This window comes from Peromyscus eremicus, chromosome 14, assembly GCF_949786415.1.
Source record: "Peromyscus eremicus chromosome 14, PerEre_H2_v1, whole genome shotgun sequence".
Classification (NCBI taxonomy): Eukaryota; Metazoa; Chordata; class Mammalia; order Rodentia; family Cricetidae; genus Peromyscus; species Peromyscus eremicus.
Genome location: NC_081430.1, coordinates 73,233,933 through 73,247,624, shown reverse-complemented (window position 1 = coordinate 73,247,624; position 13,692 = coordinate 73,233,933). Strand labels below are relative to the sequence as shown.

Here is a 13,692-nt window from a genome sequence, read left to right as displayed (position 1 = left end):
AAAGTTGTCTTTAATTCCTGTGTATGAAGCCAGTCATTTCCAGTATCTCTGTATTTTACCTGTGTGATTCATTTAAAGATTACTAGTTAAATGATCTTTAAGACTTTCAAATTTTCTTTCCATCTGTCAGTAGGTGATGCCATGTTGTTTCCAAGTCAGAATTATTGTCTTGCTGTTTTTCAACATTGTAAGTGTAAAGAAAGGACTTGCCAGAAGTTGCTAGCAGCTTACTGTCTCTAAAGCAGGCCATTGTTACCACGAAGGAGACTCTGATCCATCTTGTCCCAGTACACGTGTTCTCTGAGAACCAGGTGAACCACCTCTGACTCTCTCCTCAGGATTATGTCACCCACCAAGGCAACTTTCTGTTTCATTCAGTGATGTCAAGAAACAAAACACCACCCTTAAAGTGAATCAGTTTTGGAAAATAGAGACTGGCTTTATATTCCCTGGCTTTGATGTGCTTAGCCATTCCTGTAAGAATCTGCCTTGCTCTTGCTTTGATTGACAAGACCCTCCCTATATATTTGAGTAATGAGGCGGCCTGATAACAGAAGGGTAGCAGACACTTCCCCAGAGCAAACTTTGCCCACTCATTGCAACTTTTGAAGGAAAAGTTGACCCCAGCAAGCTCAGGTAAGTACCTCTCCATCTCTTCCTTCCTTCCTCCTCAGGGGAAGCCCCCAGAGGCCGTATGAACCATGAGAGCAGCTTTGGAAATGTAACTACTCCTGAGTGGTACTGACCTGGTAGCATTCCACAAATGTGATGCCCAGGTGGGTTCTGTTTGGTGGGCCAGCCATGAAGGGCCCATTCTGTGCTGCTAGAGCACCAGAAAGGACCGAGAACCAGAGAGGACAGGCTCCATGGTAGACTGTGACTGGCTTTCCATCATTTGCTTTTAAACTGAGTTCCAATAGGGCCTTTGCACAGCAGAAGCATGGAACAGATGTGATCTGTGATAAGTAGAATACATTTTATAAGTGACTGCCATGCCAGGCACCAGGGTTTATAATATTTTCTGTATGGTAGGTTTGGTTAGTAATAACAAGCCAGGGTATGCCATTATTAATACTTATCTACCTCCCCCATTTATTCCCCATCTGTGGCACTAAAAATACAAATGTGTGCAAAGCTTCTAACATGATACATACATACCCCAAACCTGGATAAAAAAGAAAGTATCCATATTCATGTATTATTTTAGGCTCTACATTTCTTTGGGTGTTGCTCTTACTTTTCATTGGGATAAATTTCTTTTACATACAAGTAGGTTCCAGAAGTTGGAGTTCACCAAGGAAAAGCCTGAGATCGAGGGTAGGGTGTCTAGAAAGAGCTACTGACTATCTACTGGAGCTAGTTAGATGCTGTTGGAGTGGACAGTCCCTTGGCTCATTTTTTTTTCCTGTAATGCTAAAAGCAAGGTCTCTTTGGGAGTGACCTACACATTGTAGGCTGCACCATGGTGAGCAGTTGGGTATGTTCAATTTTGTTTCCTTTCCCTCCTTGGGAATAGCATGAAGCTGGCATACCTTGTCCTTGGTGCCATGACCCTCCTTCTTCTGGGTGGCTGTGACTCTGTCCTCAGCACCTCCAGTGGGAACCTGCACACTTTCGTGGGCTGTGCTGTGAGGGAGTTCACTTTCCTGGCCAAGAAGCCAGGTTGCAGAGGACTTCGGATCACCACTGATGCCTGCTGGGGCCGCTGCGAGACCTGGGAGGTAAGCAGTGCAACAGGCTTGGATGGCAGTGGCTTCAGGGCCAGCTTCTTGAGTGTAAGTGTTCACTGTTTCATGACTGAGGGGGAGCTGGCACGTCTGCCCTGTCCTCTGGACTTAAAAAACCCGACTGCACTATTGTTGGTTCTTCCAAATGATCTGAAAACCATGGTGGTGCTCTTTTCCACAGCGCTAGTGAGGTTGGTAATGTAATTTCCACGCTTCTGCATTTTTGGGAGCCATCTCTAAGAGGTCAGATGCTACTGTTTACCCACTGTAAAGATCACAAGGAAGGAGTCAAGAGGGAGTCAGTGCAAAGTCGGAAATAAATTATTGGTCCAAACCTGTGACCACATCTCCTTCCTGTATTTTCTCAGCTGTGAGGAAGTCAGGCAGTTACCCAAAAGAACCCGGAAGCTATAGGTCTAGTCCCAGGTTCTGTCACAGCCCTTTCCCCTCAGTTCAGTGATAGATCCATCCAGTCCATTTAGACTCAGTTACGTCTGGCCCTTCCCTGAAAATGGGTATACACATCTCAAAGCTGGCTGAACTGAGGAGTGTGTGTATAATGATGGGCTGCACTGACCTCTTGCTGAAATAATGACTTCTCGTGACCCCGGGCTTCCAGATGCCAGGTTTTAGCAAAATCAAAGCCAAACCGACTGCTCCCCCAGCAAACCAACCAACCAACCAAAAACCCCACCAACCCCCTTCCACCTCAAACCCCACAGTGCGAAGAGAAGTCAAATTTAAAAAATAATCAGGGAACTCGGATAACTTGAATTTCAGATTGACAACACTTTATTTATTGGCCTAAGTCTGGGCAGAGGGACAGCAGATGCAAAGATCCTCAGTTCCTGGCTGATCTGAAGGAGGATTCAGACGGCTGTGACTGGAGCCTGGAGAGGGGATGGGCAAGGTCAGGACTATAACCCACATCAACAGTAAAATAAAGGCGGAAAACGCAAGGACTTGAGAAGAATCCTAATGTCCTTGACGTTTTAAACCTGAGCGAGATGGGGAAATTTCTGGGGCTTTGAGCAGAGGTGGGCCGTGGCTGACTTATATTTTAAAAGGCTCACTCCCTGTTGTAAACAGACTTGTAGGGGAAAAGAATGGGAGAAGGAAGACCAGTTATTTGCTGGCTAAATATTTACTAAGTGCTTCCTGTGTTTCATGGACTTGCGCAGGAAGCTCAGGATATGGTAGTGAGCAAACTGTCTTCCTGCTTGGGGGTGGTGGTGGTGGTGTTATTCGTGGTGGGAGGAGTCAGAGGATAAGTAAATAACTAGTGATGGACGGCACCGAGAACAGGAATCAGGATGCTGCATTCTAATGGGTTTCCTGTTTTCTACCTGTGGGCACAGAAACCCATCCTGGAGCCTCCCTACATCGAAGCCCATCACCGAGTCTGTACCTACAACGAGACCAAGCAGGTGACTGTCAAGCTGCCTAATTGTGCTCCAGGAGTCGATCCCTTCTACACCTACCCGGTGGCTGTCCGGTGTGATTGCGGGGCGTGTTCCACCGACACCACCGAGTGTGAGACCATCTGAAGCCAGCGAGCGTAGTCTTCAGAACGCAGCTGGTGGCCGGAGCCTCACAGATCCGCCCCCCCCCCCCCCATGTATCTGCTCTATCCCCTGCAGTCAAGTACGGTTGAATTTGGGCCAGCCTGGCTCAGGCTTTCCTCTGCTCAGTTAGGCACGAGGTACAGGTGCAGCACACTCACGCTAAAAATGTCAAACACTATTGACCCTTCCCCAGGATAATGTCTCCGGTTCATACGTCTGTAAATTAGATTTTCTTTGCTTCATTTTGGGAACGTGATTTGTATATTACAACCCGCCCTCAGTTTTGATTGACATTGTAGCATTTATTTAAAGGAACTGGATATCATTAAGCTCCAGAAAGCCTATAAATCCCCACATTCTGCCATTGAACTCCAGCTGGATTTATGATTAAAAGGCAAAGTATGATCAACACCAATGCACTTTCTTCCTTGCTCAAAAGGAAACCCAACTTTGAGTGTTCTCCGAGAGAATGCTCTATTTCCCTTTCCACTGAGCAATTACCTCGATAAGAGATAAAGAGAGTCCCGACTGCTACCAAAAAGCTGTTTAGGTGTGGGTATTTCTCTCCCAAGCAGAAGTCCCTCCATTCCCTTAAGATCCTTATGGAAGTGTCCACTTGCCAATTAAAAAAACAAACAAACAAAATAAAACTCGCAAAATGTAATTAGAAGCTATCATTTAGGTTTAAAAACACCAGAGACTAAATTCATGGTTTGAATGTTCTCCCATGGCCACAGGGAAGTGACCAGTCACAAATGTCCCTGCCTGTTTAGTATATTTCAAACCTAAATGGCGATTTCTTAGACTCAGAATCCTGAGTGTTTGTGGCGGCAAGGCTGCCGTGCTGCCTCAGAGAGAGGCTGCGGTCATGGGCTCTTGCTTTTTCTAAAATCTTACAACCGCTGATTCCGTGACCTTCTTTTTAAACTCTAATTTTATGCAAATGTTTTTAGCTTTGGCATTGGGGGGTTTGAGTTTAACTTTGTTCTTTTTTAGAATACTCCAGGAGTGTCTATATAGATGTCAACAAAGTATGCTCCCTGTCACCTGAATTCACGCAAACTTTTAGAAAAGTCTTTCTAGTTTTTATTTTACTTGGTGTAACAATAAAGGCACTTGGAAATTTGAAGTTCTTTTGACTGAAGCATTCATTTGGGGTTTCATGTTTGCTAAGGGACACAGATGACTTGTGTGGTAGCATGCGTCCCAGGGGTCCTGTATCTGCAGCCCCTGTTGGGTCCAAGCTGGGATCCCCGAGTGCTCCTTGAAGGAGGAATTACTGAGTCCATGAAAATCTACAGAGCAAAGGTTGAGACTGGTGGGTAAGGCCTAGGATGCTGGGGGTGACTGTCTAGGGACAAAGGACTTGAGCAAAAGCCACCCCAACCTGTAGCTGCAGATGTGTTCGTAGGAGGAAGTCACCACACAGAAAGCTGTTGAGCAGCTGTGGTATCTGCGGGGGAGAGACGATGCTGCTTATAGACAGCTCAGGGCTTCCTTCCATTCTTCCTCCTTCCATTTTTAGGAGCCTTCCTCTGGGTTTTCTAGGCCAGTCCTCTTGCCGGAGATTCAAGAAAGATGGGCACAGCATTAGTAACAACTTTGGCAGGAAAAAACTGACATTTGACCAGAGTTAAAGGAACCAGCGAGGAGGGCTGACACACTTGTGATTTGGAGGTAGTGGGCAACCTTAGGGTGCTGTGATGGGGAAGGATGTGATTATCAAATACCAAGGCAAACACAGGAGAGGAGCCAGTGCCTGGCAGGAGCTGTGGTCCTTAGTGGGATGCTGCAGCTGTTTGCCAAGCTGAGGCATGGGAAGAGGTGGGGGATATCCCAACCTACTCGCTTTCCATACCCTTGAATCAAATGGGAATCATACTGGAAGGCAGAGACTGAGGGGGCTCATTGATGTGGTCCTCCATCAAGTCTGGTCTTCTAGGAAGCAGGTTGAAATAAATTTAAGGGTAATGAGATAGGCCACATGACTTCTGTCTTAGTTAGGTTTTTATTGCTGTGAAGAGACACCATGACCATGGCAACTCTTATAAAGAAAACATTTAATTGTGGTGGCTGGCTTATATTTTAGAGGTTCAGTCTATTATCATCATGGCAGGGATCATGGTAGTGTGCAGGCAGATGTGGTGCTGGATACATCTTGGCTTGCAGGCAACAGGAAGTCAACTGAGACATTCGGTGGTATCCTGAGTAAGAAACCTCAGAGCCCACCCCCACAGTGACACGCTTCCTCCATCAAGGCCATACCCACTCCAACAAAGCCACACCTCCTAATAATGCTGCTCCCTGTGAGATTATGGGCATCAATTACATTCAAAATACCACAACTCTGTTTGGGGCATTTCAACTAAAAAGTATAGCATGTAGTAGTGTTGGTTGTCAGGACAATATGTAGGCTGTAGTATCCCGGTGGCTCACATTTCTCTGATGGGAACTGCTGTGGGATACATACAGGTTCGTGTTCACTAATATCGTATATATAATGTGTGAGAAATATGAAGGCAGGATAAGGGTAGTTACAAGGACTCTGGCATTAGTTCAGTATTAAGTAGAATCAAAGGCCTTTGGTCATGGTGTGGAAGCTGCATTTGAAGAGGTGAAAACCAGACCCGTGATCTAACCGGGAGAGCAGTCCAATCATTTAAAAGGCTGACTCTGCCACCATGGTTCTTCTGTTCTTCCTCATGGTCCTAATAGGAAGGAAAGAGACACAGAGGCCTGGAATGGGAACAAGCAGGTGGATGCACTTGCTGGTCCCCTGCAGAGGGGCCCACTAGCTCCTCCTTGCCAGAGGAGAGCAGACTCCCCTAGCTGGAAAGCCACATGGAGGACCTAAGGTGGACGTTGTTTTATTATAACGGTCCTCTCAACTAGTGTCCATGATTCCTATGGTTTAATACTCCTGCTTCTGCCTCCTAAGTGTTGGGGTTTTAGGTGTGTGCCATCACACCCGTTTTTTTATGGTGCTGGATATTGAACTCAGGGCCTTGTGCCAACTAGGCAAGTACATTGTCCAATGATCTGCAAGCCCAGTCCCTACAAACTGGTCTATTCCAGAGGATAATTAAGGGAAGACTTGCTTTCCGTCAGGGAGGAATGAAGGTCTCTGCTGAAGGAGCTAGTGGGTAATGCAAACCAGAGGGATGGGTAGAAGTACATGGCAATGGGTGTAGGGTGGGAAGAGACTGAGGAGAATGTAGCCACATGGAGGAGATTCAGGATGTATAAGCGTAAGAACATTAGGAGTTTGTCCCGGTGTGCTGTTGGGATGGCTCCTGCCAGCTTGGGAGAAATTGTGACTTCTATCAGTGAAGAGGAGAGACTTTAACTACGCTGGCAGAGTACCAAGGAGCCAAAGACAAGCATGAGATGGGAGTATTCCATAGGACCAGAGGACCCACCAGCTGTCTGTGTTCATCTGAGAGGTTCAGAAGACACTCTCTTTATCCAAGAAACAAGGGCTGCCTCAGTGAAGGGCACGCCTACCACAGAAAAGTTCCATCCTGACTGTTCCCTGTAGGCCAGGGGATGCTGCCATGGGCCTGGGCTTCTAGGTGTCGGCAGAGCTGACAGGGCTTTGCAGAGACCAGATGGTGACATATAGCTAGAAGAGGCAAGGAGGACATTACCACCGTGGCAGACAACAGAGCTATAATAGTGACTAGAGGGCCTATGACCTGCAGGGTATGTGGTAGGTACTGCCTAACAGACAGTGGAGTTGCTAGTCCACGGAATTAAAAAAATTACAATAACTATATATGATGATCAGGAAATTTACTAAGGAAAAAGAGGAAAACATCTGTCAGGATTTATTACAGCGAGAAACCCAATCTTTTTTTTTTCTTTTTAACTTTTCCTCTTTCCCCTCAGTCCATTGCACAGCCTTCTTTCCCATAAATATTTATTAACTCTAATTTTGTACAAAGCACTGTTTTGGAAATAAAGATGCAAATGTTGTTACCATTTATAGAACTCCCACATTTATGAATTCTCAGTTCTGTGTATACACGCTTGCACGTGTGCACACACACACACACACACACACACACACACCTATACGCACATGGAGGTCAGAGGTCAGCCCCTGACATCATTTCTCAGGAGCTATCTACCTTGTTTTGTGAGAGGTCTCTCTCTGAACCTGCAGCTCGCTCATTAGGCTAGGCTGGCTGGCCAGTGAGATTCAGGGATTCTCTTGTCTATATCTCTTCAGGGCTGGGGTTACAAATATGTGCTACCAAGCTCAGTTTGTACGCTGTTGTTTGTGGGTTCTGGTGGTTCAGATCTTCATGCTGGCACAGCAAACACCTTACTGACTGAACCATCTCCCTGGTCTTACGTCTTTAGTCTGTGTCAACCACACTACTAAGTATTATTAGTATCATTTTACCATTGCTGGTTTATGGATGAGGAAGCTGACATACCCAGTCACTTGCCCATACTAACACAGCTAATAAGCCACACACGCCTGGTGTGGTGGTTTATGGTCCGCAGAGTTTTATGTGTTTGAATGCTTGACCATAGGGAGTGGCACTATTAGGAGGCATGGCCTTATTGGAGAAGGTGTGGCCTTGTTGGAGGAAGTTTGTTACCGTGGGGGTGGGCTTTGAGGTCTCCTATGCTCAAGCTTTGCTCAGTGTGACACACAGTTTCCTTCTGCTGCCTGGGGATCAAAATGCAGAACTCTCAACTCCTTCTCCAGCACCATGTCTGCTGCTGTGCTGCCATACTACTCACCATGATGACAATGGACTAAACCTCTGAAACTGTAAGCGTGCCCCAATGAAATGTTTTCCTTTGTAAGAATTGCCATGGTCATGGTATCGATTCATAGCAATAGAAATCCTAACTAAGGCACTTGGCTTCTCTGACTCAGATCAACCACGTTCTACTGAGGCATGATGATACCTTTTGGGAAAGGTTCTTCTGAGTCATTCCTGTTTGGCACAGTTTGAGCTGATGGATGCCAGACTGCTCATTAGCATTTTCTGTCATTCCTGGAGGCTGGGTCACCCTGTGGAGATTGGGATGTTCACTTGGTTTCAGGAAAGGAATGGTTTCTGTAGTACAGATCATATCTTACCAGAGAAGTGTCTGAGGGAGAAAAGAAACCATGCTACAGCAGAAGATTAGAAGAAACAAGAGGTGAGGGTTATGGCTTTGCAGTGGTTTCCTAGGTGATTTGAAACTGGATGCTGGGGATGGTGGTCTGGGGCCTCCCAGACTAGCTCCCAATAAATGGTTGTTCAGCAATTCCTTATTCAGAAATATGTTTATTTTGTAGTTAGTGAAAGGTAAGGAGTAGGGAGAGTTCTTTTCTACAGAGCAGTGTTGATTGGGGAATGTAAATCCTCTCCTTTCCCTTCCCTGATCTCTCTCCTTGAGATAGACTCTCAAGTAGCCCAGGATGGCCTCCCTGTGTAGTGAATGATAATCTTGAACTCCTGATCCTCCTGTCTCCACTTCCTGAGTACTGGGATTTCAGGCATGTGCATCATGCTGGGTTCATATGGAAATATAAACCTTCACAGACCATTTCACTTCTGGCTTCCTTACACTTCCTGGTGGAAGTGGTAATTCATGTTTCCCCTCTTCCACAAGACATTAGAAAAGCACTAGGTTCTTCTGTGATGGCCCAATTAGCTCATCAGATTGATTGCACTTTAAACCAATAAAATCATTTTATCGACAATGAACTATGTATCTAATTGAAAAATAATGCAAATTGATAAAATAATTTGCATTTCATAAAGTTTTTCATGAGACCTACTTGTCTTCTTCAATCAGGATATATTTATTTCAAATATATACATATTTATGTACCCATAGTGCCAGGAATGGTAGCATATACCTGTCATCTCAGCACTCAGCAGACTGAGGCAGGAGGATCAAGAGTTTGAAGCTAGCCTGGGCTATGTGGTGAGACTCTTTTTTTTTTTTTTTTGGTTTTTCAAGACAAGGTTTCTCTGTGTAGTTTTGGTGCCTGTCCTGGAGCTTGCTCTGTAGACCAGGCTGGCCTCAAACTCACAGAGATCCACCTGGCTCTGCTTCCAAGTGCTGGGATTAAAAGTGTGCGCCACTGGGCCGGGCGGTGGTGGCACACGCCTTTAATCCCAGCACTCGGGAGGCAGAGCCAGGCGGATCTCTATGAGTTCGAGGCCAGCCTGGGCTACCAAGTGAGTTCCAGGAAAAGGCGCAAAGCTACACAGAGAAACCCTGTCTCAAAAAACCAAAAAAAAAAAAAAAAAAAAAAAGTGTGCGCCACCACTGCCCGGCTGAGACTGTATTTTAAAAAACAGAGAAACAAAATATTATGCTCCCATCTTTCCTAGTTTTTCCTAGTTTTCAACTTCAGAATCTTAAGCAAACTACTAAAAATAACTTTTTAATCTACTCTTTAGCGAATTCTTCAATGTTGATTTTTCTAAAAGATTCTCATTACATTTATTTATTTACACATGTGTACAGGTACGCTCGCATGCGTGCATGCGTGTGTGTATGTGTGTGTGTGTGTGTGTGTGTGTGTGTGTACCAGTGCCATGGAGTGTGTATGATCAGAGGACAACCCAAGGGTGTTAGTCCTCTCCTTCTACCTTGGGGGTCCTAGGGATTGAACTCAGGCCATCAGATTTTATTGCAGGGTCCCTACCTGCTGAGCCCCCTCCCTGATCCTGCTGAGATTTTTCTCCTAATGGAACATCTATTGGCACCCAAGTCTGCTCCTTATTTACATGATGGCTCTTCAGGCATTTGCCTTTGGTTTTATGGATGGAATGGTGTGTTGGGCAGTCAGGAGGGGTTCATGTCTGGTTGCTGTGACCCTGAAGTGTCTACAGGGGGTGCAAAAGCTCTTCAGGCAGGTGACATCTAAGGGAGCTAGGGAAGGAGTGAGAGAAGAAGCGAGCAGGTGCACAGCTCGGAATCGGCAATGTAAGGCAGACACTTCCCCAGCGGGAAGGATTTAGAAGGTTAGTCTAGCCATCTTTCTAAACCTTTATCATGAGAAACAAAGCAAGCCCCTCCCCGCCCCCGCCCCCCAACTTGTTGGCTTTGTACTTGACCCTAAGTTCCTTCAGCTTGGAGGAGAAGTAGGTATGAAGTCCCACCCCAAGGCAAGAAACTATTTGCAACTGATAGCTGTTGAGAGAGGGAACATTAGTTTTCTTCAGAGGAATGCTGCTGGGTTTGTCAACCACACCCCAGGGCAAGCCTCATGCTCAGGAGTAGTTGGTTAGTCAACACTAATGTACTTTTTTTTTTTTTAGAAAGACAAAGAACTTGGAGTTGGATGGGGAGGGAGGTGGGATCAAATATATTGCACGGACTTATCAAAGGATAAATAAAGTCATTATTTAAAAAGAAAGTCATGCAAGACCTTCCCTAGAAATCCTCAGACCACTGAGATAAATGACAAACAGTCCTTGGAAGACAACAAAAACCATCTTGATTTAACAGGGATATTGATATTGCAGAGCTGAACGTGAACATTTAGCAGTGTTGAAGATAGGGATACAATCAAGGAATAGAGGTAAAGTCACAGATACAAATTAAAACCATTTGAGAGAACATGTAGTCTCTGAAAACAAACTAAATAAAGTATATTGGCATGCTCCAAACTAATTGTCTTGAAGTAGGGTTTAGCGCCATTTGTAGACATGTTCTTCCCACCTGAAGTGTGTGCTCTTCGGGTTTGCTATCCACTGTGTGGAGAGGTGAGCCATCAAGTTAGGTGACCCAAGCTTCCAGGCTGTTCTGAGTCTGTAGCTTCCATTTCTTTTTGGAATATGCTGATCACACTTAAAACACGTGGTGGTGGTTTGGGAGCTGGGGGCCTCAAAACATCTGGCACTTAAAAACACTTTGGAAGTGTTTCAGGAAGATTGTTGCTCAGCTTTCGGGGCCTGCTTGAGCAAGCTCAAGAAACCATCATGGAACTTCTCCCCATGGACGCCTTAACCGCTCTAAATGAGAAACCAAGTCCATTGGAAGCAGCCTGCAAACTTCAGCATCATAAGACTGGAGAGCAGAGCCCAAAGGACTAATGTTCCACGAACGTGCTCAGCCAGTTTGGAGCGTGTAAGCATCGTACACGGGGCGGAAAAGTAAGTAGGCTTAGAAGCCAGGGAGATTTCTCTTCTTCGGCATTTGGTTATTTCTGCAGAACCATTTCTATTTAAATGAACACAGGCTTGCAGAAAGCCTGGACTGGGATGTTATTTGACTGTCCCAGAAAAGAGACGAGAACTCACCAAACAAGGAGCTATGGAGATGGCTTAGTTGGTAAAGTGCCTACTGTGCGGGCATAAGGACCCGAATTCAGATCTCTGGCACCCATATAAAAAGTCAAGTACATTGTGCACCTGTAATCCCAGCGCTGGGAAGCACACCCAGGCTATTAGATTGGCCTATAGACATCTGTGTGGGGCATTTTCCTGATCAATGATTGGTGTGGGAGGGCCTAGCTCACTGTGGGTGGTGCCACTCCTGGGTAGGTGGTTCTGGGGTGTATAAGAAAGCAGGCTGAGCAAGCCATGGAGTGCAAGCCCGTAAGCAGCACCCCTCCACAGCCCCTGCTTCAAGTTTCTGTCTGAGCTCCTGCGCTGGCTTCCCTTGATGATAGGCTGGAAGCTGTAAGTCATATAAGTCCTTTCTTCCCTCCAACTGCTTTTGGTCAGTGTTTCATCAAAGCAACAGAGAAGCAAAGTAGGACACTTATAAATACCAGAATGACTTTCAGAACGGAATAGTTTAGATTTAGCAGATCTTTCAAGCCAGATGCTGCTTTTCTGCTTGCTTCCAAATATGTTGTTCTTTGACCGCAGCTGGGCGGCATATGACGAAAAGAAAAGACATTGACAACTCTCTAGTCAACTGGTAGATGAACGATTTAAATATTGACCTAAGCAGCACCTACATGGCAGCATCCGAGAGACCATCCACACTGATTCCTTCTTCATCATTCAGCGCTATGCTTGGATATACAGAACGATAAGGACCTGGATATCTCACAGACTGTATGTCCTCATTTTTAATATATGTCTGAGTCACTTGGGGTCTTGTTAAAGTGCAAGTTCTGGTTCAGTTGGTCTCAACTGGGCCCCAAAATGCTATAGTCCTGACTAGCTACCAAGTGATGCCGAGGCTGCCAATCCTTGGATCACGTTTGAGTAGTAAGGAGCTGGACAACTTCCCATTGTAGAAAGACACCTTCAGAAGGCAATTTGCATGAGTGGCTGATGGAAACCCCTGATGGCCCCACAAATGAGAACAGAAAAAAAAAAAGGCCATTTAATGACATGTCAAAAATGTGATACAGATAAACAGTGAGATTGGAGTACATGAAATAATATTCTATTAATTATGCAACAAGTACAGAGAATAGCCATTACATGGGAGACTATAGGAACACCACCCTATGAACAAGCTGGCTGGAAGTCCCTTGACTCCGTGCACCTTATATGTATGGGAGAAGCAGCGGTTACAGTTTGGTAATGTCCCTGTATATAGTATATGTGCTTGCTGCTTACTCAGAGCAAAGGCAATTCTACTGAGTGATGAGAGTACAAATTCATTAACATTCTTGCCTGGGGCTCCTTGAAGAGGCAATAACCTGATTGCTTAACAAATGTATCAAAGATGACTGGGAAAGGTGATTTTAGATGCAGATCTATTAACCACCGAAGATGTATTGCTCTTACTCAGAAGGTGTTTCTGTTTTCCCTCCAAAGGTCTAACAAACTCCAAACACTGCCTCATGGAGGCAGTGAGAGGCCAGATCTGCTAGTCAAAATTCCCTTTCTTCACAGTGCGGCAGGTCTCATGTCGTCAGTGACACAGATTGGGTGCCGTTCAGCAAAGATATCTCACATCCTGAAACCTCGGGGTTTGTTGCTAAAGACCACACACTGCTCTGGCTTTAGTGTTATAAAGGTTCTGGGCCATGCTTCTAACACCCATGCACCAAAGCAACCCTTGTCTTGAACATTATAGCCCCTTAGAAGTAAAGCACAAGTGGTAACCAAGATTCATCATCCAGCCATTAGTCTAGTTTCTTGGAATGGAGCCTCAAGGCCCACGGCTGGGGTTGAACTTACATCACATCCTTTCACACATGAGCCAGGCCCTGGCTCACTCCCTCTGACCCCCTGAGAGACAGGCTAAGACCCTGGTGGCTGAGCAGAGAGCTTGGTGTTTTTGGGTACTTTTCTGTTTATTGCTGACCACAGAAGCACCATGAACTCGATCATTTTATCTTATTTTTCTGCACTGATAGCATCTGTTATTATTAATATAATCTTTGTATTTAGGGATATCTTTGTGAACATGAATCAATATCACCTGTATACCTGAGCACAAGTATTCCAGAGTTAGCCTTATCAAGG

The 13,692-nt window shown here is 45.4% G+C and overlaps 1 protein-coding gene across 1 annotated transcript; it reads left to right on the top strand.

The window, feature by feature from the left end:
* Positions 1-1,446: 1,446 nt before the first annotated feature.
* Positions 1,447-3,274, top strand: Gphb5 (glycoprotein hormone subunit beta 5). Its single transcript, XM_059279728.1, has 2 exons — positions 1,447-1,721; positions 3,086-3,274. The coding sequence occupies exons 1-2, from the start codon at positions 1,518-1,520 to the stop codon at positions 3,272-3,274; spliced, it is 393 nt and encodes a 130-aa protein (XP_059135711.1). The 5' UTR covers positions 1,447-1,517.
* Positions 3,275-13,692: the final 10,418 nt, after the last annotated feature.

Excerpts from the sequence above, each read along its gene's own strand:
- Gphb5 (XM_059279728.1), top strand. The coding sequence starts at position 1,518 with ATGAAGCTGGCATACCTTGTCCTTGGTGCCATGACCCTCCTTCTTCTG. Across the intron at positions 1,722-3,085 it reads GCCGCTGCGAGACCTGGGAG|AAACCCATCCTGGAGCCTCC; the intron begins GTAAGCAGTGCA and ends CTGTGGGCACAG.